At 41.7% G+C, this 27863-nt stretch overlaps 1 protein-coding gene across 4 annotated transcripts in view; it reads left to right on the forward strand.

Moving 5' to 3' along the window:
- The window catches only part of DLC1 (DLC1 Rho GTPase activating protein), a 381496-nt gene that overhangs the window by 342569 nt on the left and 11064 nt on the right, over positions 1-27863 (forward strand). For all 4 annotated transcript variants that reach the window (XM_032799001.2, XM_032799002.2, XM_032799004.2 and 1 more), the window contains 7 exons: positions 6162-6233; positions 10252-10333; positions 18999-19062; positions 22133-23559; positions 25047-25223; positions 27197-27356; positions 27586-27784. In XM_032799001.2, the coding sequence (XP_032654892.1) occupies positions 6162-6233; positions 10252-10333; positions 18999-19062; positions 22133-23559; positions 25047-25223; positions 27197-27356; positions 27586-27784 (2181 nt within the window). The remainder of the gene's footprint in view (positions 1-6161; positions 6234-10251; positions 10334-18998; positions 19063-22132; positions 23560-25046; positions 25224-27196; positions 27357-27585; positions 27785-27863) is intronic.

Consider the following 27863-nt stretch of genomic DNA (forward strand, 5'->3'; position numbering starts at 1 on the left):
GAACAACCACCAAAAACTAACAGCACACACAGAAACTTCCCTCCCTCAAGATTTGAAAGTATCCTGTCCCCTGATTGGTCCTCCGGTCAGGTGACAGCCAGGCTTACTGAACTTGTTAACCCTTTACAGTCAAAAAAGAGATAAAGTACTTCTGTTCTATTAACTCCTACTATCTGTTTATGACAGTGGATCACTGTTGACTGATGTTGCTGATGTTGACTGTCTGCAGGCATGGCCCCCCACAGCTCGCCGTTCCTGGCCAATTGGAACTGCGGGAAGCGGTGGGCCACAGGTTGCCCACCACTATTGTAAACCAATTTCCAACCAGCATTAGTACACATTTAATAATCATGGGAAAACTGTATTAAAGGAAAATTAAAGCAGATTGAAAATTAGGTTACAAGCTAGGGCTTTTATACACAAGTGTCACTAAAGCAGATTGGCAGAGATTTCAAATCATTTGTGTAAGTTCCCTCCCTCCCCGTGTCCCTGCTGATGTCCCTTTTCTACTTAAGATAGCCCTCATCAACGATATGCTCAGAAATCCATTTATAACCAGGGCTCTGGCCTGTAACCTGGATTTTCTGGGCTCAGGTAGAGATGTGGAAGCAGGGCCCCAGGTGTGCCTCTGCCTTCAGCAGTTGCCTCCAGACAGCGGCAGCCATCAGCATCATCCCAGTGGCCATTTCCATCAGGGCCTTCCTTTCATTTTGTCTCTGTGCCCCAGCACCCAGACAAGCACTGACGCAGCCATCCACACTTCCCTGACAAGCACTCATCTGGACTCACCTTTCACCTCCATCTGGGTATGAGGCCAGGGCAGCTGGGGATGCCTAGAGCCTGAGGAGTGATCATTCTGACTGGGAGGAGAAACTGTTCTGGGCAGGGTGGGCCTGGACTTTAGTTGTCCTCAGCCCAGGAGAAAATACTCTGGCTGTTTCACACTGATTTTTAACTAAAACCTTTTATTTTCCCACAAGGCTCCCCACTTCATTTGTGGCAGGAGTGGCTGCTCTTCATCTATTTAGTTATTATTCTGTAAGACAATGAGCTTCGCAGCGCAGTGAAACTGATCTGTTATCAGCAGTTTAATAAACTGTTTATTCAGCACAAACTATATACTGGATTCTCATGCTGTGCAATTTCCCTGTAAAGCCTGGTATTTAAATCTCTTTGAACAGAAGTTCATGTTATATATTGCTTGTCATCCTCTAGCTGATAGAGCCTAGCTATGCTGAGATGGGGACAGATGCCTCCTAAGCCACCTTTCTATTCCTCTGATCCTGGGCCAACTGTAATGAAAGAGTCCCAGACGTTACTTAGAGCATTCTAAGGGCAGATCTAAGTTATGCCAGCTGGAGCTGTCCTATAGGAACCACTCCGTCAGCCAAGGATCTGCTGGAATGCTGTTCGCTCAGCTTCACCGCCTACATGCTCCTCCCTGACCTGCTCTTTGCAGAATGGTAGGAGTAGGTGGCATAGAGCCAGCTACTCCACTACCTCAGAGGAATCCCTGGTTTCCTTTTTAGGGCAGCTTTCCAGCTGACTTGCAGTGCAAAACAGTTGGAACAGGGGCCAGGAACTGGTCCATAGTTTCCCAGAATGCTTTGAGATAGATTTGGGAGAGCACAGTGTCTGTGGGTTAAACGAATGCTGCCATTAAACATTTGGTGGTATCTCACATCCATCATAGACTATTGTAACCTGTTTGATTTAGAGGCACTCAGGTGCTTTATAACAGTTCTGCTACTGTTGTGGGAAAACCAAGTATAACTAGAGGCCAGATTTTGAAAGGTATTTAGGTGTTGCTGCCCTCACTACTGCAGCACCTACCCACTTTAGGAGTCTAAATTTAATTTTCAAGGGTGATTTAGGCACTGACGAGCCAAAATTTCATTGACAGGAATTGACAGAATAGAATTTAGCTTTCTTTGTGCCTAAATACCTTTTGAAAAATGAGATTTAGGCTCCCAAATCAGTTAGAAGTTGCAATGCTGAGATCTCCAGTGCCTAAATATCTTAAATCTGAATCCTAGGCTCTTAACTTCCATTGATCCTTTTGTAATTTCCACTAGGTGCCTATCTACATCTGTGGACACCTAAATACCTTTAAAATTCAGGCAAAACTTCCATTGAATCCAATGAATACTGCAGGATCTAACCTATAAAAATAAGAAATATTGCAACCACTGGGTTTTTGAAGTATTTTCAAGAGTTTATTTCAGATTAATAATTTAACGTCATTGCATCTGAACCCCTTTTCTCTGAAGCCATTAATATGTTGTTGTTGCCTTTCATGCCCTTAGCAAGACCAGAGTCTTGAAATGACTTGAGGAAGGATTTCTCTCAGCATCCTTTCACATACCATGGGGCTCTGCCTAAATTAAAATCCAGCTCTGAGTAAAGCCCCAAGTTTCTTATGCTTTACAGTTGGAAATGAAGGTGTTTTTTTTTGTTTGAATAGCTGGGTGGTTGTGGCTGTACGTGCTTGTTCTCATGTGGTCCCTTAGTCCGAAGATGAAACAAACACAAGTTGCACAAATACTTGCCTGTCTTTGTTAGTGAGCAGGGATTTCTTACTGTTTGTTTATATTGAATGTTGTGCTTTGGCTCTCCTTAGACTATTGATTTGGATGTGTATCTTAGCAGAGCAGCAGTATTCTATGTTCAGCAAAACAGAGAACTCTTACTTTTTTAATTCTGCAATATATCTGGAAGCTCAGAGTAAGTGAAATGAATGATGCTATGCTATGCTATGCTAATTGTCATTTTGAAGACTCAAAAGAGGCTCACCATTTCTTTTGTGTGCATATTAGGAATATTTTATAATATGTGCCCAAATCATACTGTGATTTTAAGTATGCAAGTGAGGCATCGTTTTTTAAATTCACTGCTACCAGACCTATGTGCTGTAACTCGTATTCTGAAGCAACTGTATTAAACTCCAGGCATGTACTGATAGCAATGGTATCTAGTCAAAGTAGGTGGCAAAATTGTCTAGTCACTTGTGTCTAATTAAGCCTTTTTTGTTCTGGCCCATCAAGAAGTCTGAATGTAGTCAAGGCCGGATAAACATTAAGAATTTCTGATTGCTCACCACCTGTTTGATCAAGTAAAATGTTAAAGAACCAAACACATTACATGTATTAGAACAGCTCTGGAACAGCACAGGATTGGACAGTAATAGGAGTTAGTCCATTTTCTCCTCCCCCTCCCACACCAATAAGTTTCAGATTCTTATTTCTGTATTAACTATTATTGTAAAAGCTAAAGCAAAGACAGTGCTTCTCTGTACCCTATTAGGTTTGCAGTGCTTATATGCAGAGCTTAAAAAGGCAAGTGATCTCTGCACATTATCTTCAACATCAAAGCAATTGGCTTTGATTTTTTTTCCCCACGTGCCCAACTTAATCAATTTGAGATTAATCTCTTTTAGTAAAAATGGACCATAAACTTGAAGTCTCTGATACGAGAGAATGCTTCAGTAAATCACCACTATTTGCTGAATTTTTAAGTTTGGCTTTCTGGTTAACCAAACTTAGTAAGAATCCTGCTCTTTGATTCTTTTGTTAACAAGATGCAACAGTTTGCTATGGAGAGCATGAATTACCAATATTCTCCTTTTAGTTCTCCTTTTACTTCCTAACTACGATCAGTTCTAAGCAGGATACTAAAATATTTCCCAATTTATCATTTTCCTGAGCGTTTGGAAGAGCAAAACTAGATTCAGATTCTCCTGTCAGTTGAAAGAGAACTCTTCTAGCACCATACAGTTCTCATTTATCCATAAATGATGCTCTTCTGGAGCTGAACTTAACAGCCATTACATTCTTCTGGCTTGTGACCTATCAGGACATTAACTTCTCTGTTTCTTCTGGGATAAAGAACCCAAATTAAGTAGATATATTGACATGCTTGACAAGAAAATATAATATGTAATATGTATATACATTTCCTTTCTCCCAGTGTCATGTGCATATTTGTGAATGATTTCATTTTGCAAAGTACTGGTATTTTTGGGTGGAGGGCAAGAAAAAGTTAGTTAGGGAGAATAATTTGCTTACAAACCAAGTAACTCATAAATGGCTTGGATACCTTCAGTGCTACTCAGTTTTAACTGGGTAGTACATATAAGCTTGAGTGAGCTGCAGCACAATGTGTCAGTTGTTCTTAGGCTTTTGGTCTATCAGTATTGTCTACATGATGTTAAAGCACAGCAAAAGGGTATTATAAGCTTTATTAGATATTTTTGACTAGAGAGAATAGCTGTACCAAGAGATTGCACAATTTATTGAATTAATGCTGTTCACGTTGATTACACCCCAGTTTCTTCTGGTTTTAACAAAACCTGCACAGAATTGTCCATAATACCACCAGCATTCATCTGTTTGTTTATTTAAATATTAGCATTGAGCACCTTGTAAATATGAGATGAGTATTAATATAGCTCCAATAGCCAAGATGTGTTTGGTCACAAAAGCAGGGCCGGCTCTAGGTTTTTTTTGCTGCCTCAAGCAAAAAAAATTTGGCCACCTCCTTTCTCCCGCCCCCCCGAACCTCTGTCCCGATTTTTCACATTTGCCATCTTTTTGGTTTTTACACATTTGCACTTTTCAATGTTTTTTGTTTGTTTTTTGTCTTGTTTTTGACTGTTTAAAATTAAAACAAAAATGAAAACAGAGAATTTGTAGTTAGTGAAATAAAACAATTTCCTACTACTGTACTCATTTACTCACTGGGCTGGCCATGGAGTGAGCTGGGCTGTGTCTGCCTGGGCAGAGCTAGGGCTGCCCCTGCGCCAGAGGCCTTGGCATAGGTAGGACGTCAGCGCCAACCCCAGGGCTCATGTAGGCCGTGCAGGTTAAATCAACTCATGCTGCTGGTGCGCTACCCAGCCTGGCCGTTGTTGCCGAGTAGCCAGAGGGGCCTGGAGCTGCGTGGGAGACTCCAAACAGCTCTGCCTCCTGTCTCTCCTTCCCCACGAGCATGCCCAGGGGCTTGGCGCTGCCCTCCAGAGCTGGGTGTCGCAGCCCCGTGCCAGCAGGAGCAAGCAGTGGGGGGACGGGGGAGGAGGCTGCCCGGTCCCTCCTCCCAGGGCACAATCACCTTCACTCCCCCGGCGCCAATCCCAGTCTGAAATGGCTGTAGCAGCCCTGCCCATGGTCCCACATCTTGCTGTGCAGCACGGGGAGGTGAGGAGGCTCTGAGAGCAGGACTGCGGCCTGGCTCCCACACTGGCCTAGGGCCCCCGTGGCTGGAAGAGCAGCGGACCCCAGGAAGCCTGGCTTGGGGCAGCCTCAGCAACACCCTAGAGTCCTGGGCAGTCACCCCGCAGCGTGGCCAGGGATGGAGCCAGCTGGGCGGGGGGGCACCGCCTGTAGCTCTCACACAGAGCAAGCTGGGGCGGCTGTGGGGTTCAGCTGCTGGAGTCCAGGGCAGAACAGCCAGTGACTGGTGATCTCAGGGCAGTGTGCCTGGGCCTCCCGTTCCCCAGGACCCCCGTGAGCCAGCTGCGGGTTCAGCCTGTGCAGCAGCATGAGTTCGGCTCAGCCCGGGCTGCTGCTGCTCCCCTCTCCTGTCCTCCCTGGGCGGGAGGCAGCGCAGGGGCGAGGAGGCAGCAGAGGTGGGGGCAAGCTGAAGGGGAGCCCGCAGCCGGTGCTGGAGGAGCGGCCTGCCTGGTCACCATGTTCCACCGCCATCCCCTGCATTCCGTGACTGGGTCAGGGCTGTGCTATCAGCTCCTGCCTGAGTGGGGCTGATGACTGCCCGTGGGAGAGTGGCAGGGATATGCTCTCCACTGAGCCGGCTCCCCCTGCCCTGCCACACAGCCCCGGCGGTACCGGAACAACAAGGCGGTCAGGATCCATCCCAGGACACTGCCGCAGGTCAGACCTGGGCCCCAGCATTGTGCCGCCCCTGGTAATGTGCCGCCCCAAGCACCTGCTTGTTTTGCTGGTGCCTAGAGCCACCCCTGCACAAAAGGAAAAGCAAATCAAACGTAAAACAACAAAGCCTGAAGAATAATAAGCCATATTTCAGCTAGGATTTTGCTGAATATTTACATGCTTATTTTGTAACCGTAGCAAAGGAAATGGTACAAAAGAACATTTTGCTTTGCAAATGACTAACCAGAGGGTGTGTTTGCTCCTCTTTTCTTCCAGAAATTGAGGCCAAGGAAGCGTGTGATTGGCTACGAGCAGCAGGGTTCCCACAGTATGCTCAGCTTTACGAAGGTAAGTGGTGGAGTTGATGAAGTTGATGTTTCTATGTCATCAATTTACCAGTGCTTTATTGTTTAGATAGGATAATTAATTTCTAAATGCAGTGTCAAATATGGAACAAGGGTGGGATGTGAAGAATTGAAGAGCTATCAGATCCTGTACTGTGCTGGTATCTACCATCCACCACATGCAAACACACAAGTTGGTGAGTTTATACCAAAACCTAGAAAGACACTCAGATATGGTGGCAATTTTAAATAGTTTCACTTCATAGATCTCTAGTTTAATGTAGAGATTCCCAAAGTGTTTCTTAGCCAGATTTTAATGACACTCCTGGACCCCTCCCCTTCCCATTTGTGATCCCATAAAATGCCAGTGGCAATTATAGCAATTAATTACATGACAATATAAGAGGTTTTTTTTTTTAATTCATTTTTCTCACCTCTGATGTTGTTTTAGTTGCTGCAACTAAGAAGGGGTAATCAACCCTCTAACAAGCAAGTGCTCCATTGACCATAGTTTGGTCTAGAGAACTGAGAACAAGACTGGATCCAAAAACACTTGACCTATTGTCTCAGCTCTGATATTAATTTACTGAGGTGGGGGGATGGACCTCTCTACCCCTGCTTCAGAGTTGGGGAAACTGAGACAAATAATACTTCACAGAGTTCTGTGAGGATTAGTTAATGGGCCAAATTAAACAAAGCTCAACATGCAGAAGTATTCTACTTCTTGTGTTTGGGGTCAGGGCAGGAGATGTCTCCTCCACTCTCTTTCATTTTGAAACCCAGTCCTTCACTGCAGTAGCTTCCACAGCTTCTGTGCCCAACCCTTCATTCACACAGTGCACACTGAATCTTTTCAACAGTGGATCCACCAGTCCAATCCCACTTCTTACTAGCATCTGTAGCCAGAGAAGACCCTCCAGAGGAGACTCTGCCAGGAAACAGAGAGGGATCTGAGAACCCTACCTCAGTATATAAGCACCTGCACTCCTCATGGATGGCCCTTGCCTCCTGTGTGTTCTCTTGCATGAGTTAGTTTTGGGGGGAAGGGCTTATTCTGTGGGAATGAGAGAGCATGCATGCGTGCACACACACGCACATGCACACACACACACACAATAATTTGAAGATAACTCTATGAGGAGATTTTTCAACCCCCAAGACTCTCAGTGCCAGTATGTCTGAGGGAGGGATTACTCTATGTCGCCGCTTTTTCAAAGTCCTTACTCCAGCAAAACGCTGACTTCACTGGCAGTTTTGTCTGATAAGCACTTCAGGATTTGGCTTAGCATTTTTCAGCTACTAAAATGCAAAGTCTGTTTTTAAAAAGATACAGTGAAAGTCCTTTGCTGTTTTGTCTGTTCTTTGTTTATAAAAATTACTTGCATCCTAGCAAAGTTATGAAGCTCTATCATAGCTGCCTCTTATTCATAAAACCAAATGCACCACTGTTAGTTTTAACACTGTATATAGACAATCCACTATTTGCAGCTAATACTAAGCTGGCCCACTTGAAAAATGATCCATTTCAGCTTTAATTTGCAGCTGCATTGGCAATGTGAGAAGATAATAGCAGTTGCAAAGACAGCGGTTGGCAATTCTTTTGTTTGCCTGTTTTAGACATTAATTTTCCTTCTATTATGTTTCCTCTCTTTTGGTGCTGACACTATGTGAAGAACATACTTTCTTGGGATGTGTGCTTGGGGACCATAGATTCAATAATGTCAAAATCCAGGAGGCAAGGATTTACATTTGGGAAAAGTTTGGATTCTTAGGCAACTTAATGCTTTTGAGCCTCATTTTGATCACGCTTTACTGATCTGCAGAATCTCTAGGAAATTGTTTGTACACAAAACATTCTTTGCTTGTGATTTTCAGGATCTGTTTGCAGTTGTTTTCTCTGCAGACTACAGGCTTTTGAGATTTCCGATTTTAGGACCAAATCCTGCTTGAATTCAATTGAACCGCCCAAGTAAGAGCACAGTTTGGCCTATTCTATTATAAAAAGAAAGCCATCTTTATTTAAAATCAATATACTATTGTTCTTTTAAATTCACTCTGCCAGAAAAAGGCAGACACAAGAAAGATACAAATTCTATCTACACCGCCTCCCCCCGCACCCCTCCCCCCCACACGTCTGCTAGTCACCTCATTAGGCTTTCAAGTTAACTTCGACGTAGACCTCCAAATGGAAGACACAGCTAGCTTGTTACTGGTGAAAATCCCACCAGAATTTGCTAACATTTTCTCCATTCATTTAGACTCATAGACTCGTAGATTTTAAGGTCAGAAGGGACCATTATGATCATCTAGTCTGACCTCCTGCACAACGCAGGCCACAGAATCTCACCCACCCGCTCCTGGAACAAACCCCTAACCTATGTCTGAGTTATTGAAGTCCTCAAATTGCAATTTGAAGACCTCAAGCTGCAGAGAATCCTCCAGCAAGTGACCCATGCCCCATCCTGCAGAGGAAAGTGAAAAACCTCCAGGGCCTCTGCCAATCTGCGCCGGAGGAAAATTCCTTCCCGACCCCAGATATGGCGATCAGTTAAACCCTGAGCATGTGGGCAAGACTTACCGGCCAGCACCGAGGAAAGAATTCTCTGTAGTAACTCAGATCCCACCCCATCTAACATCCCATCACAGACCACTGGGCATACTTACCTACTGATAATCAAAGATCAATTGCCAAATTAATGGCCAAAATTAGGCTATCCCATCATACCATCCCCTCCATAAACTTATCAAGCTTAGTCTTAAAGCCAGATATGTCTTTGGGCCCTGCACTCCTAGAATGGGCCTGAAACTGTTGGGTATAACATAGGTTTTATGGGAAAACGCCTGTGTGTTATAGCCCCATTTTAATATTCATTAAAACCACTTATGTCAGTGGACCCGGGCTCAGGCCCTGTGTTTTGCTAAAATTAGGAATTATCTGCAGTTTTCTGCAGAAAAGCCAAAATTCCTTACAATTTTCAGAAACTGAATCTGTTTTTTTTCCTGAAGGAAATGTAGACCAAATAGTTAATGAGAGAGGTTATTTGTTGGTCTAATGAAAAGTAACATTGTCTACATTGTCTCTGATCATGCTAGCAATTTTGCCTAGACCCTGCTGATTTTAGCACTTGAACTCACTCTTCCCGATTTTTGGAGATTAGATCTTTATAGCAAATTGTTTTTCCTTATTCTACAAAATCTGTGTGGTCAGAAAGGCAACACACAGCTGCAGTAGTAGCTTTAGCGCCTGTTCATGTATTGCTTGAACATTCAGAACTGCCAGTGGCTTCAGTGAGAATTTTGACTGTGCAAGGAATCCAGGATCAGGAGTTATGTGACATTCAGGAATCTGTGGAGGACAGTAAATAATATTTATCTGGATGCTGTTTCAGAGCTCTAGTAAACTTCTAGCACACTGCCAGCATTGTTTCCTCCTCCTTGCTCTCCCAAAGTGTTTATCTAGACAATCTTTTAGGGAATGGAGACAGCACAGGGCTCTTAGCAGTTTGGCTTTTTTAAATTTCAGTTCATATCTCCTTAATGTCATAACAGTGACAGACTATTAAATTGCTTGATTAACAGCCAGAGAGATTGTTTTTCATTGTTTTCCAGAGATTTTGATTTTGCTGACCTTTTGCTTTAATGTGAGGTATACAAGCTTGATCAAAGTACTAATATTTGTTTTAAACTAGGCTAGCTTGACTCAATTGCAGCTTCTGATGACAGGCAGATGGCTGCATTCAGCCTGTTGCGCCCTCTGTCTCTCCTTGTTTCATCTTTGCTTTGCTCAATATTTTTTCCATGACGCACGTGAACTTACCAGTTATCAGAGCTACACACAACAGTTTCTACGTGAGGAGTAAATATCTTTCTGGCATTTGAGATGGTAAGATATGCAATATATCTTGGAGGAGCTGGTTGCCTGTATCTTAGTGAGCTGACTCGGAGACAGCTGGCTGCTTTGAAATGAGTTACTTTTGGAAATAAGATTCTTGTTGATTGCCAGTCTCTCTTGTTTCCTTCAGATCTCCTGTTTCCCATTGACATCACTTTAGTCAAGCGAGAGCATGACTTTCTGGACAGAGATGCCATTGAGGCCTTATGCAGGTAAGTGAAATATATTGTTTTGCAAGAAAGCACTCTGTGCGATAAGAATAGGCTCAACTGAATCATTTACTAATTAATCATTTCATTGAGGACTTTTGTTATCCAGTAGCCGTGGCCAGTATATATTAATTTAAAAAGTCATATAAATATGTTTGGGATTTTTATTTTTTTTAAAGTGCTAAAAAACAACTAGTGGCCATCTTCATGACAAACATTTCCCAGCCTCTTTAATTCCTTGTTTGATTTGACTACCTATTCTTGAATTATTAAGCCATAGCAGAATCAGAACTATGCTGGCTAAAACTGTATTTAAACAGGGTTGTTGCTAACATGACTGTATCATGGTCTCCATCACAAATGTGAACAGATATGATTTTCTGAGAACTGTACTATTGCTTCGTCACAGCCAGATTGCTAATCCCTTACTCACATTGGTGAGCAGTTACTTACACAAGTAGTCTAGCTGCGTGTAGTAAGAAAACTCATGCAAGTAACTGACCACCAGAATGAGTAAGGCATTAACAATTCTGCCTTGAGTATTCTAGACTACAAAGCCAACCACCCTGTTACAACATTGTATTCTGACACAGTCAAAAAAAATTCCATTCTCCAGTGTAAGATTTCACTTTCTTGCATTGGGGTAGAGCCCTGTTCCCCATCTTTCATATCTGCCTCTAGCTAGATACAAGTACATCTGGTAACTTTTTCCACTCCTGCTTTTCACTACTGCAGCTTTCCAGCATGCTAGTCAAATGAACACTGTAGGCCGGGATAGGCAACCTATGGCACACGTGCCAAAGGCAGCACGTGAGCTGATTATCAGTGGCACTCACACTACCCAGGTCCTGGCCACTGGTCCGGGGGGCTCTGCATTTTAATTTAATTTTAAATAAAGCTTCTTAAACATTTTAAAAACCTTATTTATTTTACATACAACAGTAGTTTAGTTATATATTATAGACTTATAGAAAGAGACCTTCTAAAAATGTTAAAATGTATTTTTGGCACGCGAAACCTTAAATCAGAGTGAATAAACGAAGACTCGGCACACCACTTCTGAAAGGTTGCCGACCCCTGCTGTAGGCCAATACATGTATATGTCATCAGCCTCTACAGAGTTAAAACCCAAGTCCTGAAGAGAAGTTTGTTCCTTTGGTGCAATTCTATGCTGTCCTCTCAGCACAAGGGAGAGAAAAAGGCAGAAGCTGGAATAGAAAGCACTTCAGAAATATCTAAAATGATTTAAGATGAGATACAATAAAGGAAAATTAAGTTCACTTCACATACATGACATGGTCTGTTCTCAATGAAAGTGAACATTTCACACACACAAGATGCAATATACTGCATTTCAAGTGCTCATTTATATGCTCTGTAATCTGTAAGGCCATTTAACAGAAAGTACAGTGATTTTTATTTTTTTTATTATTTTTTTTAAATAAACACAAGGAATTCCCAGAAATGTAGTCTTTCCTTGCCAGGAAAAAAAATATGTAGCCAAGCCAGTGTATTTTGGATTCAGCGCTCTCCCGCTTAAGTATTATCTTAACCTGGATTTTTGTATTTATATGAGAGAAAAGTGGCGCTCTCTATCTCACTGAATGAAAGTAAGACTATTTTCTGTGTTAAGCTATGACATTCCCTGCTAATGTGATCCATAAAGTTAGGTTCTGCTTTTGTAGCCTTCTACCTTAAGGATAAGTTACAAATCTTTAGGAAATGGAATCTGATCAAAGTAACCAGCTCAAAAAGATGTATTTTTTGTGAAAGTAGCCAGTGTTGTATATGGCTATTGTTGTAAAATAGCTAATTTGCTTTAGTCTTCAAAATGTAATATACAACGTAATTTTCGTATTAGCCTGATGGGATTACTATATACAATAATTAAACCAAAGACAGTGTTTTTGAAGGCTATAACATGGTTTTGAAGCCATTGTGATTTGATCTGGCAGTATTGTACAAATGAAGAAGAATGTTTTTGATTTAAGTAAAAAATGTTGGAGACGTTTTCAGATTCTGCTAACCATGAAGTAAAACCAAATAACTCCATGGAGCAACTCTGAAATCAGAATTTGGCTACATATCCTTTATAAATATTGTCCCATATTAATAGGTCACCAAATTCTGTATTCCTTTAGGGTTCCATCACACTCCCTTGGTTAACTTTTTAAGTCAATTAAATATCTTTGGCTAGACTATCTTTAGCTGATGTGGTTTGGAATTAATATGCTATATTTCTTCATGCTTTTTGCATTTATTTTGACTGATGTAAAGACACTTTGTAAACATAATGATTAATTTAGGAAAGGGCTTACAGCTGCTGTCACAGAGCCATAAATCTGTCACTAGATCTTGGTTGAAAATCTTAGTAGTTGAGAATTCTCTTGCATTTTTAGCACAATGTTCAGTTAACACCCAAATGCAATTGACATTAACAAAGTAATGGGAGGGGGGTGTGTGTGTGTGACTTCCTGTGCCCTGGGCTGAGAATATAACTCTCCATGTCAACTGGTGTGCTACTAGCAATCCTTGATATGGTCTTATGTTTATTGCACATTTTACAAGGAAATTAAATCAGAACATACATTTTGAAAACAGACAGGAGAAGTGATCAGAATTACACATAATTTAATGCAGCACTTCAAATAACTTCTCCTACCTGAAGAACAGGAACACACAATTTAATAAACAGCAGTTTATAATTTGAGCACCAGCAAAATTTTAATCACAGACTGTGTAAATATGATTCCCTATTGAGAACTATAACATGGAGAGATGTCAAGGAGTGTGGTGCTGAGTTTGCTGCAAAACTTTTGGTAAATACTTCACTCTGAAAATATATAATACCTGCCTTACTTCAAAGGGAGGCATAATTATTTGTATACACTAAAGATTAAAAGCTAGGTATGAAGAAAAGGTCCCTCCCTCCCAATAGTTTACAATCTAAGGGCCCCATCTGGTACAGACTTAGTGGGATCTGCACATGCTAAGCACCTCTGAGAATCAGGCCATCAAATTAGTTGCCTAAACAGGAATTTAAGTGCCCAGTATTAACTTTTTAAAACTTGAATGCTTGACTTAACTCTTTAAATTGTGCCCAGTATTGACATTTTAGCAGGAATGGGCCCAAACCAAACTTCTGGATCCAAACACCTCCAAATTTAAGGGAGGCCCAGTTTCAGATCCCAATTTTATCATTTGAGCAGATCTCTAATTTGTATATGCTGCTCAAACCTGAATGTTAATAGTTTTTTGTGGAAAGGTTGAATGTTGCCACTGTGTTACTGGCTTCCCTGAGCAATTTAAACCACTAGATAAAATCGAGATTATAGAGATAGCATACAGTGCTCATGATACTTAGTAGCAACACAGTGGAAATAATTAGAAAATAGTCTGTTCCTGATCATGAAACATATGGTTAGGAGATAACATCAGGGATTATGTCCTAATCTGCCAGGAATGTTTCAGGTGGTTACAGGCTGCAAAGCCCTGTTTGTTTGTTTCTTAAAAAGTTCTGTAGAGTAGTGACTAGGAATTTATCTTCAAAGGGATACTGGGCACACAATTTGTGGACGAAATAAGGTCCTGAAACATGCTCATCCTAAAAGATGTTGCTACCTAAGTACAAATTTTGTAGCAGACTGTTATGGAAATCCTGTCTGATCTGTCTCTCATTTTGGGGGTTTCTAAAGTACCACCACCATAGTGGCTAGACGCAGGCATAACTGCATAAGTGATATCAGAATATACTTAAACCTGAGGCTCCCAGACTTTTGAGCCAACTAAGATTACTGTAGCAGACCAACATGACTAGTGCTTGCAGCTCCTGCGAGCTTTTGAGTTTGGAGGGGCTCAACCACCATTGCAGGTTAGAGTATGCACAAATGAATGGGAGGCAAGCAGGCAGTGAAGGCACATTATGACCCAGCATAGAGACTCATCATTGAGGTATGGTGGAAAAGACTTAAGTCTGAATCACAAAAATCTGAAGTACCAGGATTTAAGAATACTGTATGAATGACTGGAAACCACTACATTAACGAAGGATTAGGTATCGGGGTAGCCGTGTAAGTCTGTATCTACAAAAACAACAAAGTCTGGTGGCACCTTAAAGACTAACAGTTGCATCTGAAGAAGTGGTTTTTTACCCATGAAAGCTTATGTCTAAATAATTCTGTTAGTCTTTAAGGTCCACCAGACTCCTTGTTACTTTAACATACAGTAGTGGGCCAAATTTTGCCCTCAATTACACTATTCACAGGTCTCACTAAGGGCAAAATTTGGCCCAGCAGCAATTTATTAAACCTTATGGCTGAGTGTGCCTAAAGGATTTAAATGCTCAATACCCAAGAAGTATTTTTGTAGGCAGGGGGTTGGACAACTAAAGGCCAAGTGGAAGAAAAGAGAGACCAATTGGATGAGGATCTAGAAGGGGGAAAACTGGGTCTGTCTGGGAAGACTGGGGACAAGGAGCCAGGAGGGATTGGGAATGGCTGAATAAAGAGATTGGAATTGGGAGGGGGGGCAAGTTGGAAGTGATGAGACAGAAGAGGTCTGTACTGGGGAGAAAAGTCAGAAGAGTCTGATCACTAGAGAACATTCCCCTCTAGAGCCTGGAATGGAACCTGTGATTTTCTGAGGCCGTGTCTACACGACGCGCGAAAATCGATTTTAGATACGCAATTTCAGCTACGAGAATAGCGTAGCTGAAATCGATTATCTAAAATCGATCTACTCACCCGTCTTCACCGCGCGGGATCGATGTGCGCGGCTCACCATGTCGATTCCGGAACTCCGTTGGTTTTGGTGGAGTTCCGGAATCGATGTAAGCGCGCTCAGGGATCGATATATCGCGTCTAGATGAGACGCGATATATCGATTCCCGAGCAATCGATTGTAACGCGCCAATACGGCGCGTCGTATAGATGTGGCCTTAGTCTCACCACTCCTCTGCTGTCCACAGATACCTGTGAAATCCACTGGCAGTATGTCTCAATACTCTAATGCCAAGTACTCTGAAAAAATCAGGTCTTAAGTATCTCAAATTTGGCTCCCCACATTAGTGGACACTTTTTTTACCTTAATCTTCCTGTGCCTCAATTCCCCAGAGGGAATGAACAGAACAGATAATCATCCAGTGATCCATCCCATTGCCCATTCCCAGCTTCTGGCAAATTATTCAGAGTAGTGTGCCAGAAATAAGACCTAAGGACACACATTGAACAATGAGGAGAAAACAAAATATTGATTAGCTGCTCATTAAGTGACCACAGTCCATCCTGTGCACTGAATGAGGTAGGGGTCCTATGGAAGAATAGTATGTGACCATATAATGCATATACACAATGGGGCTGAATTAAGGTTGCAGAGGCAACATTAATCCCAGCATTTCATACCTTTTGAGTGCTTGATTTTTATAACCTGAATAATTGTGTGTATGGTGTGTGTGTGTGTGTATTCATTCTGTGGAACTACTCGCATATGGTGCCTTACTCTATAACATGATTAAAGGTTTCAGTGTCTCACCCGCTATAAACAAGCTGGATGTGTGATTATGGGACTGTTAAATGAAACACAAAAATCTGAGACATCTTTGTAGAGCATTTAAATTTTGAAAAGGAAACTGTTTTTATAATGAAAACGTGTCAGATCTGAAACAGATTCTTTACATGCCTGGTTGTTCCTGTAACTGATCTCATTTATAAAGGGATGATCTTAACTTGCTTACATATTTGTGTGTGTTAGGGGTTGGGGTGTTTTGTTTTTTAAAAGAATCTCTGTAGAAATAGTCTCTACACTTATCTCATTCAGCTGTTCAAGAGTTTTATTTTAAATGGGGGGAGGGCAGGCTACAATATAATCATTGTGAAATCAAAGACACCCTTATCAGTCAGGCTCTAAATATGTTTTCCCTGACAGATCAAAGTGGTCAGGCTAGTTAAATGCAACAGGCTGGAAATAGATAAAACCTGATATGAGGACTCAGTGGCAGCTTTTTTGCTGTATGAGGCAAATGCTTCAATACTGTAAAATTCACAGATTGTTACATGAAACAGAACTGAAGACCAAGTCAGTATGCCTTGGATTGAGGCCCAGGAGTTCCAAATTATAAATCAAAAGTTAAAGAAAAGCCAAGTAGTGTTTACTCCTCTAGAAGATATTACAGTGACCTGTGTTTTGAGTAATGTAACATTTTATCCACAATAGTGCAGATATGCTTTTAAAAAAGCTAGTTTAGTTGTTTGCAACTAAACACTTAGGTTTTAACTTTTATTTAAAATATGAATTCCCTTCTTCAAAATTAAATGAACAATTGCTGTTATGCAATCCGAAAAGGAGGGTTAATCACAATCAAATAGCCAAGCCCTGTTGTAAAAGTTATTTGTGAACAACTCTGTTACAGTTTTTGTGTTTTTTTGTTTTTCTTTCATGTTGGTAGTTTAAAAACTACACTGACTATATAACATCAGCACAATGCAGGTCATCCAAAAAAGAAAATCAAAATATCCCATCAGTGTTTTGCAAGAGAAAAATGTCACTATAACATTTTGAGAGGAAATCAGAGACTGAGTGTGAGGGAGGAATTAAAAAATAATACATTTGAATACACTCTTCAGACAAAATTGTTTTGACTCTTACTCTATGTAGACTCGGGTAATGGCTGAACCTGCTATTTTTCATTAAGGCAGCAACACTTTCATGTGTGTACGGCCCTCCTCAGAGTTTGTTGTATTTGGGGAGGAAAAAATCTGTTTGGTAAGGCCTCACGCACCAGAATGTCAGCTTCCTCTTGATACTTGCCTGAAGACCAGTAAACCTTATTCTGCTCTCCATTACACAACCGGGAGTAACTGCATTGAAGCCAATAAAGTTACATAAGGGTCAAGCTGCTATAAGTGGAATCAAATTCAGCAGGTTTCATTGCACAGTGTAATTACTCTGAAGACAACATGGAGTGATGTTTTGGAATGGTGTTGTGCACTGTAATCTTTGTCACTTGGAGACAGGACAGTCTATTGCAAAGGGGCACAGGACTGAGAGTCAAGATCTGGGTTCTAATCCCTGTTCCCCATTTGTAGAAGGGAATAATGCCACCCCTTTGTTTTGTAGGGGTGTTGTGAAAATAAGTAGCAATGTTTCTGAGACATTCAGATGCTACAGTGATGAGCCATAGGAAAGTACACGAGGAAATTAATAATTCTGTCTTCAGAGCAGGGTTTGACTAGTGTGTTGAAAACAAGGCCTAGAACCATCCATTGAAGGATGAGGAAAACGTTCTTTCCCTGACTTGCTGCATGACCTTGGTTTTGAGCAAGGCTCTGTACCTGTGTTTCATCTTTATCCCATAACTGGATCCTCAGTTTCCTAAGGGCCTGATCCTTCACCACTGAAACCAGTAAAAGCTTTGCCATAAACTTCAGTGGGTGCCAGGTAAAAACCCCGTTCAAAAACCCTTGTCTGTGCAAATGGTGGGCAGAAAGTGAAGGAGATTGGTGGTTCATCCTCTAGGCATAACTAAGTTATTACATAAAAGTAACAAGACTCATCCCAGATACCTCTACATATCAGTACTTTCCTTTCAGTTTCTTTTTTTTTAAACTAAGGGTATATCAGCTTCTCCAAATTTAGCTTAAAATATGTCAACATTGTAAAATAAAGATCTGCATTTTAAACTGGAGTGTTTATATGCTTGATTCTGCTCTCAGTGAACTCCATGGCTAATTTATCAGTGGACTAAGAAAGGTCAAATTACTCTTCTTTAAACTGTATGCACTCAGGGCCTGATCCGACTCCACTGAATTTAATGGAAAGAATTCCATTGACTTCAATGGGCACTAGATCAACAGCCAGCCAGTGAAGATTATACAAAAAGATGCATATAATACCTTAAGGTATGCAGTTAAAAGTACATTTCATGGGGAGCCTGGTTAATTATAGCTGCTGTACTCTTACTGAGCAATAAATTTTATTTTTGTTTAAGTTTATTTTATTTTGAGAGCCACAAAAAGAGTCTTAGATATGAAAGAAACTGTACAGACTTGGAAGGAAGAACAAGGTCTATGATTTTTTTGGAACAGATTAGCAGAGTTGTCCTGGGGCTGTCTTGAAAGTAATTATATTACACAACACAGGAACAAAATAGGCACCTGATGTGTGGAAAATTAGTTTTCCTCTTTGAGGTTTCAGCTAGAAGGGTAAAAAATTAAAGCAACAGCAGGCTACATTACAACCACAATTGCAGAGAAGCACTTTCTTTGTACCTAATTCTCAGTTTGTCAGGATAATTTGCTTCAGGATTATATGTAAAAATATATTGATATTAAGCAATAATTATTAGTAATTCATTAATTTAAAAGCACTTTCAAACTTGGTCTGTCTCTACACAATTTGGACTCTTCAGTTATTCACTTCCCTCTCATTGACTAGACCCAGGGAACCTACTAAATGCTTATCTACCCGCCACTCTTCTCACCCAGAATTCAGCTGAAGTAATGTTAATAATTAAGCATAATAAGTGCTAATTGAGGCTCCCCTTGTGGCTATTTGTATGCAAAAGAGTTTGGAGATAGCCTTCACAAAAGCCTTTTAATTGAAATAGCCAGTGTCACAAAAGTCATATGCCTGCTGTTGTTAATGTGGTGGTTTTTGGTTTTTTGTTCCACAGGCGCTTAAATACTTTAAATAAATGTGCAGTGATGAAGCTAGAAATTAGTCCACATCGGAAAAGGGTAAGTTGTTTTTTTTGTTTGTTTTTTTAACATCCTACATTACAGAACCATAAAAAAAAATAAAAAAAAAAAAAGCTGAACATGGTCTCATAGTTCATCTAACTTAGCTGCAGTGCAAGATTGTTCCTGGGCCAAATCTGGCATCCTTATGCAGGCAAAGCACTCTTTACATTTCATTGTGATCTTTTGATTAAGGACTGCAGGATTTGGCCCTGTAACTGAATGAATATACTCATTGAGTCAGTTAAATCTTTTACGCACTCTGGGACATGGATGTGAATCACTGTCAACTATTGTGCACTTATGGGGGTCAACTATTAACACACTCATGTTCAGCTGTGATGATGATTCAGTTAGCTCATATGGTGCTGACTGATCAGCGTGGACCAGAGTAAATCATCATCTCAGCTAACTTGAGTTGACTTTTCAGAACCATGTTAGAACACCAGAATGCTTTATCATGTAGGCAGGCTCAAGGGGAGCAGAGGACTCCCAGCCTTTCCCAAAAGATGCTCAGCTTGCAGAGTTGGGCCCATTACTCCTGTGCTTTTAATCACTGTTTTAAAATACTAATCTAAGCTAAGGCAAAATCTCTGAAGAATAGTGTTAAATAAGCTTGAAGTAGTTTGCACATTGGTAAAGAAATCAGCATGGATTGTAGTTTCTTTGCTATTCACTCAAGACAATCTCATTAGTCAGTGAGTCTTAAACCACTACCATTCAAGGTGAGCGATGATAGAATTTCTAGTTTGGATTTGGTATGATAGTATTTATTAAAAAAGTTTAGTTGCACTTGATTTTTAATAGTAGGGTATAAATATTGGCATTATAAAACATTATATCCTTGCTCAAGTCCTTAATTGATGGGCAAAGGCATTGTGAAAGATTTTTTTTTTTTTTGGACACTTTTTTTTTCTCTTCAGTTCAGTTGAACAGCTGGATAGCAGTCTGAAAACATGTCTGAATGCTAAAGGTCAACAGTAGTCAGGACTCTCCTTTGGAAGTGAGTTGTTGCAGATGAAGATGACTAAACTTAAGCAATACAAATGATGCCCATTCTCATGACAAGAATGCATGCAAATACTCTAAGGGCTCAGTCTCTGTTTTCATTTTTTCCCCTATCCATTTGTGGTATGTAGCAAAGAAAGTTCAAAGATAACATTTTTTGATCATTCTACGTTTCCTATATGTATGCTAAGTTTTCTGACTACCGGAAGATTTGTTTCCTGAAATCAAGTCTCTTTCCTGTTTCTGAGCCTAACGTCAGAGTGATCAAAATTTTCTACAAAGTCTGGATCTTATGTTTTGGTTTGGACCCATTTCTGGTTTTGACTCAAGCATCAGTGGAGTAATATACAAATATAGGGCCAAATTCCACTTTTGTTGACTTAACTGAGACCAGGATTTGGCTCTTAAGCCTTGTTTACATGAGCAAAATTACCTGTTGCTGACAGGGTGTCTATCTGAAAGAATACTGTTTTCTTGGTCTTCCCTTGTAGTCAAATTATGTTTAACGCCAGTTGAGTGGTACCCATTGTCAGTCATAGGGGTAATTTTCCTGTTCTAGGCAAACTTCTCCATTGTTTCCTCACTCATGAATAGAATCTTAAGTTTCGGCATCCGGACCACAGAGTGCAGTGTGTCCTTTATGTGCTGTACATACGTGTGTTTGTAATCAAACACGAGTACTGTTTTTTTGTGTGTTGTTCCTCCTCCCCCCACCCCCCCCCCGGCTTTGTGAAGTGTCATATGACTAAAAAGGGAACTGGAGTTAGGGGAAGATACCCCATTAGAGGCTACATGAATAAAGCCCTCTGAATGATCATTTATTATCCAGAGAATAAACTTAATAGTTCTTGTGTTCCTTATCTAACAAATGGCTTCTGTGGGGTCTTTTGTTTTTGTTGTGGTAGTGCTGGGGAGTGTGTTTTGGTTTTGGTTTGTTACTTTCTGTCTTCTTAAGGAAAACAATTTAAACAAACAAACTGGAACTTTGGCACATATTAACTATGTAGAAGACTAGCTTTGGCAAGCTTACCTTTTGTTCTTTGTTCAGCACCAAATGTGTATCCTGCATTACTTTGGTGTGTTAAAATAGTACTCTTTTTAGTTCTGGTCTTCCGACTTGTGTGTCATATGATCTTCTCCATGTAGATAGAAGAGAAGTGTGTTGGTCATACAAGATCATTCCTGTGCAGTAAAAGGTTGAGGCTTAAGTGGCAATGTCGAAACATACCCTCAGGCGCTGCCCATACATCAAGTATATCAGTGGAAAGGTTACTGACAATTTACTTGTGTTATACACTGTTGCTGGCATTTGCTGCTCAGTATCTATGAAGTAATGTTAAATTGCCTGGAGCTAGTCTGAAGTAGAAACTTCACAGGACAATCTTAGTGTCAGCTGCTGGGTTATAGGGGGAGGAAAGGACCAGGTAAGAGCCTGGAGACGTTAAACTCTGGCAATGTAATAGGTTCTCTTGCTATCTCATTAGTCACAGTTATAAGACCATTTAAGCTTCAAGGATGGGTAAGAAGTTAAGCTACTACAATTCAGAATGTCTGAAGCATCTCTTTATTGCAAAGGAGAATATAAACAGAGCCACTATCAACAGAGTAACATTGGAGAGAGACCGGAGTGAGACCTGCCCCTCACTGACTCCAGTTTAAAATGTTATGCATGCCAGGAATTTCCACTGATCTCAAGGGTATCCACTGTGACCAATTAATTAAAAGCCTAGAGATACTGGGGTTTGTTGAAAAGAGCAATTTGAGGCAGATTATATTTATTTGCTCTGTTTGCTTTATCTACAAGACGGCTTTGAAATTAACTTCAAGCATATATTTTCAACTATTTAAAAAAATTGTCAAGATATATTGCATATTATATGTTATCATTAACTATGATTGGCTTAAAAGGCCCAATCGTGCTCTCATTGAAGCCCATGGCTGTTTTGATTATTAACTTAAATGATAGCAAGATCACACACTTAAGTATACTCACTGAAAGGACTTCGCTATCATCACTGCCAGTTTGCCATTGTACCTTTATGGATGCTCTCTTTGCTTGCAGAGTGAAGATTCTGATGAAGATGAGCCTTGTGCAATAAGTGGTAAATGGACTTTTCAAAGGGACAGCAAGAGGTGGTCCAGGCTTGAGGAGTTTGATGTCTTCCCTCCAAAACAGGATTTGAATTCCTCATCCCCAGAAGCACCTCTCCTGATGAACGCAGCTAGCCATGAAAGCGTGCTGACAGACCTCAGCGAGCGTCAGGAGGTAGCTTCCATTCACAGCACCAGCAGCACCAGTAGCCACCAAGTAACCCTCCAGAGCGAGGCAACCACCACCAGAACAAACTCAGTCGTTAGTGTTTGCTCATCAGGCAACTTCATAACAAATGATGATTCCTTCAGTAGCTTGCCCTCGCCTAAGGAGCAGTCTAGCTTCAGCTTCAACATGAAAGCCAATGAAAAGAATGCCAGGTCTAAAACAAAGAGCCTGTTAAAGAGGATGGAGAGCCTGAAAATCAAGAGCTCTCACCATGGCAAAAATAAAGCCCCTTCCAAGCTGGGTCTTATTATCAGTGGGCCCATCCTGAAAGAAGGCCTGGATGAGGACAAGCTAAAACAGTTTAACTGCGTGGAAATTTCTACCCTCAATGGCAATCACATTAATGTCCCTGTGGTACGAAAAAGAAGCGTCTCCAATTCCACCCAGACCAGCAGTAGTGGCAGTCAGTCTGAGACAAGCAGCGCTGTCAGCACACCCAGCCCCGTCACAAGAACACGCAGCCTCAGTGCGTATAATAAAAGGGTGGGAATGTACCTCGAAGGCTTCGACCCCTTCAACCAATCAACCTTCAGTGATGTCATGGAGCAGAACTTTAAGAACAGGGGAAGTTTTGCAGAAGACACTGTTTTTTTTATCCCTGAAGACCACAAGCCAGGTACTTTTCCCAAAGCACTCTCCAATGGTAACTTCTCCCCATCAGAGAGCAACTCTTCGGTGAACTGGAGAACTGGGAGCTTTCATGGACATGGCCATCTCTCCCTCAGGAGGGAGAACAGTGCAGAAAGCTCCAAGGAACTGAGCACTGGGAAAAGGCGCAACTCCTCTAGCTCAGTGGGCAGCCGTCTTAGCATTTATGACAATGTACCAGGCTCAATTCTGTATTCCAGTACAGGTGACTTGGCAGACCTTGAGAATGAAGACATCTTTCCAGAGCTGGATGATATCCTGTACCACGTAAAAGGGATGCAGAAAATAGTGAACCAGTGGTCAGAGAAGTTTTCAGATGAAGGGGACTCTGATTCAGCACTAGATTCGGTTTCCCCATGCCCTTCCTCTCCAAAGCAGATTCACCTTGATGTAAATAATGATCGAACAACCCCCAGTGACCTTGACAGTACAGGAAATTCCTTGACTGAGACTGAAGAGCCCTCAGGAATGCAGGACAGAAGGGACTCTGGGGTGGGTGCATCACTCACACGGTCCAACAGGTCAGTAACAGGGATTTCTGCACTAGACCAGGGGTGGGCAAACTTTTTGGCCCGAGGGACAGATCTGGGTGGGGAAATTTGTATGCAGGGCCATGAGTGTAGGGCTGGGACAAGGGGTTGGGGTGCAAGAGGAGGTGCAGAGTGCGGAAGGGGGCTAAGGCAGGGGGTTAGGGTGCAGGAGGGGTGCAGCAGGGGTTTGGGGTGCAGGCTCCAGCCCAGCGCCACTTGCCTTGAGCAGCTCTGGGGTGGCAGTGGCACACACTGGGGCTAAGGCAGGCTCCCTACCTGCCCGGGCTCTGCACCGCTCCCGGAAGTGGCCAGCATGTCTGGCAGTGGCTCCTGGGGGAGGGGGGGAGAAGTGGCTCCGCCGCATGCTGCCCTCGCCTGTGGGTACCACCCCCGACGCTCCCGTTGGCTGCGGTTCCCCATTCCTAGCCAATGGAAGCTGCAGGGGTTGGTGCTTGCAGGTGAGGGCAGCACACGGAGCCCTCTGTACCGTCCTGTCCCCCCCCACACACAGGGGACCGTGGTGCCAGCCACTTCTGGGAGTGGCATGGGGCCAGGGCAGGCAGGGACCCTGCTTTAGCCCTGCTGCACTACAGGGCTGGCAATCCTGCGGGCTGGATTGAAAGCCCTGATGGGCTGGATACAGCCCGCGGGCCATAGTTTGCCCTCCCCTGCATGAGACCCAATTAAAGCCTTAGCAGAGCAGTAGTTGTAGTGATTAAAGCAAATATGTGACTTTTCCATATCAGTGTCAGAAATTAAGGATGAGAATAATATTTTTATAGCACCTTTAATCCAGGATGGTTTCCAACCAAGCCACTTTAAAACAGTGTATTTGTTTATTTAGAATGTGTCCACCAACGAAATGCAACTTTCTGCAGTGCAATGTGAGAGTCATCTCCAGCAACATGAAAATAGTTTTTGGGGGTGGGTGAGGAATAACTTGTCAAACTGAAACTGGGGTGTGTGGGGAATGCAGAATGTAGTTGCCCAAATTTTACATGAGCCAGGATACTAGCGGTGGTATCCCTGCTCTTTCCAAAACAGCGTCACAAAAGAGACCCCGGCTATGTGGTCAAAGCCTTCATTTTACAACTTGTTCAAAATATGGTACTTCCAACAGCATAGTGCCCCTTTCTACCACATTGTGAAAATCACTGGGAGGTAGTTAGTGCTATCATGGCCATCGGCCCAGGTTGTGTGCTCCTACATTAACATCTGGAAATTTTGCCTCATCTACTATATAACAGGAGTTAGGAGTTTCTGATATGTAGTGGATGAGGCAAAATTTCCAGATGTTGTCAGAGAAATCTCAATATGGAATGGAATGGAATGTTCTGCTAAATGGCACATTTGTAAACAACACTCATTAGAACGAATGCCCTCCACATCATTAGAGAGAATCCTTTCATTGTGGTTTTTACATGTATCTTCAAAGACACTTCAATAAATTGCCTTTTATTTTCCCCTCCTTCCTGCAGGCACAGACTGAGATGGCACAGCTTTCAGAGCTCCCACGGGCCCAGCTTGAGCTCTGTGTCATTACAGATTAATAGCCAGTCTGTGGCACAGATGAACCTACTGCAGAAATACTCTCTTTTGAAGTTAACTGCCCTCCTGGAGAAATACACACCTTCCAATAAGCATGGCTTCAGCTGGTAAGGACCATTCAAATCCTAGGGATTTGCCTGTCATGAATGAATACAGAAAACATCACTAATCCCCAACTATCTTCCCTGTTCCTGTTTACTTGCATCTAATTAACATGCATTCTGCCACCTTCCTGGGAGGGCTCCAGCCTAAGAGGACAATACTAAACCCATTAATCCTTCACATTTGTTTTAATATCATTGGGTGGCAGATGCTCATTAATAGGGAGCCACAGAGGGTGGCTGCAATTAACACAAGGGACATGGGAATGCATTTCAATACAGATGCTCATGGAGCACAGACCAGCTGGCTGTGTTGGGAAAAGTCCAGCTAGAATCCACAGCACAAAGGAGTAATCGTGTATTAAACCAATTTGCACTTAAGGAGACCTACTTCAGTGCAACTTAAGATACCAGAAAACTGTCTTCAAAGTCTCCTGCCTTTCTCCTTCATTGGTATTCTTAATATTATTTATGTAATGCCAGGGCATTTCAGCTGAGTAAGTTTCCCTCACTTCTAGTGTGTCGCTATCTAACCACTAACCTTTTTTTATGCTGAATACGTTTTAAAAGAAAAACCCAAATCCAGTTATTATAAAAACAAAATGAAAAAATTAGCAAGTTTGGAAAAACAGCTGAGTTTTCATGTAGCCACTTCAGGTTTTCGTTACCTAGTCAATATCTTTTGTCAGATTAGTGAAATAGAAAACCTGTTACTGCCATATCTGTATTGCACAGTCTGTGTAATCCTAAAGCAGCAAAAAGTACAATATAGTTTGGGGGGTTCCCCCTTCGTTCTTATGTCCTCCTCCCTTCTCCAGGACTTGGAGTATTTAACTCCAACATCAAAGTAGCTCCTGTTCAAAGGCTGTTATGTGAGCCATGCTAAATACAGAAGTTGTTTGTTCTGAAAGACAGAAATAAGTGTTGACCGGTTATCCCTGCATGCTTCAGATTCTCGGTGGGGATCGTAATGTGTTCTTTCACATTTTGCTGGCATGTTTTTTGACAAAGCAAGTATTATTCACACACATATCAATAGTGCCCCATGTTTAACTATAGTGTAATACAGTTTGATTCTTTTTATTTTTCGTAGAACAGATTAGCCCCCAAAAGCATAATACATTGTTTGTATAGTGGACTATACATGCAAAAGTTAAGTCTCCGTTTTCTGTCCTCCGAAGTTTTGTATCCTACATTAGCTTTCTCTTTCATTAGCGAGATGATCTCAACACTTTCAAATGCTAAAGGATTTTTTTAATATGAGAAAACACTCTTGAGAATCCAAGAGTAAATAATTCTTTTGAGCTCTGGTAAATTTTTCCTCTGAGTCAAAAGCAAATGGAAAGGTGTCTCATTGAAACTACGGGTCTAGCAAGGAGCATGGTGTCCCTCAAAGGGGTCATTAGGAGAACTGAAATTTTTAGCTGATAAACTCAAATGTATTACATCAGCTTCCTGCTGTTACACATACGGGTGGGCGGTCGGCCTGGCTTGAGATCTTTATAGACTAAGTGGTTGAAATACAAAAAGGTTATTGTTCACATGCCTGTCTTTCTTTAGAGACCTAAAGAAGCTACATTATAAAGCGTTGTTGGCCACGGGATTTATTTTGCATCTACTAGAGTTCATCCTGGCTCCTGTTCTACCCCATGGCATTTGTTGTACCAGTGTTGATAGACTAGCACCTCCTATTAATGCTTGTAATCAATATATAGCCCCCTCTTAACATTAAGCATATAGAGATGCTCCATTTCCCACCCTCACCTTCTTCTGTGGAAAAGAGTAAATATTTCGTTTTCAGTGCTACAAATAAGCCTTTCACATAATATTCACTCTATTAAAGTCTTTCCATTTCACTTTATTTTTTAGCATATTACAGCTACTGGAATCTAGAAGCTAGGGGTGGGTGGGTGTGGTGAGAATGTTGTGTATGCTGTGCTAACAGCTATGCTTTCTCCTCCTTCTCTCTGCTTAAACAGGGCTGTACCAAAGTTTATGAAAAGGATTAAGGTCCCAGATTATAAGGACCGAAATGTGTTTGGAGTTCCCCTGCCAATTAATGTCCAGCGTACAGGGCAGCCTCTCCCACAGAGCATTCAGCAAGCCATGCGGTACCTCCGCAGCCACTGTTTGGATCAGGTTAGTTTCACTTCACTACCATTCCACTACGCTGTCACCATCCCAGCACTTGATTATTTATTGTTCTTGAGCCAAATCTTCAAGCCCTTATTTCCTTTTTACTCTAGCCATATTCAAGCACAATTCCCACTGTAGTCAGTGGCTAGGACTGTAGGATTTGGCACCTCCTTGGTGGACTTAATGTCTGTGTTCTTTTTTTTTTCTTCTTTTTAAATATGCAAACATGTAGGTTGGACTATTCAGGAAATCTGGAGTCAAGTCAAGAATCCAGGCTTTGCGCCAAATGAATGAGAGCTCAACAGACAGCGTTAACTATGAAGGCCAGTCTGCATACGATGTGGCAGACATGCTAAAGCAGTACTTTCGTGATCTATCTGAGCCGCTCATGACGAACAAACTCTCTGAGACGTTCTTACAGATCTACCAATGTAAGTCCTCAGATTCCCAGAGTGAGAAAGAAAATTGGGCCCTGGTTTCAGAGAGCTTTGACTTCTGAAGAAATTGCAA

The sequence above is a fragment of the Chelonoidis abingdonii genome, chromosome 5, assembly GCF_003597395.2.
Source record: "Chelonoidis abingdonii isolate Lonesome George chromosome 5, CheloAbing_2.0, whole genome shotgun sequence".
Classification (NCBI taxonomy): domain Eukaryota; kingdom Metazoa; phylum Chordata; order Testudines; family Testudinidae; genus Chelonoidis; species Chelonoidis abingdonii.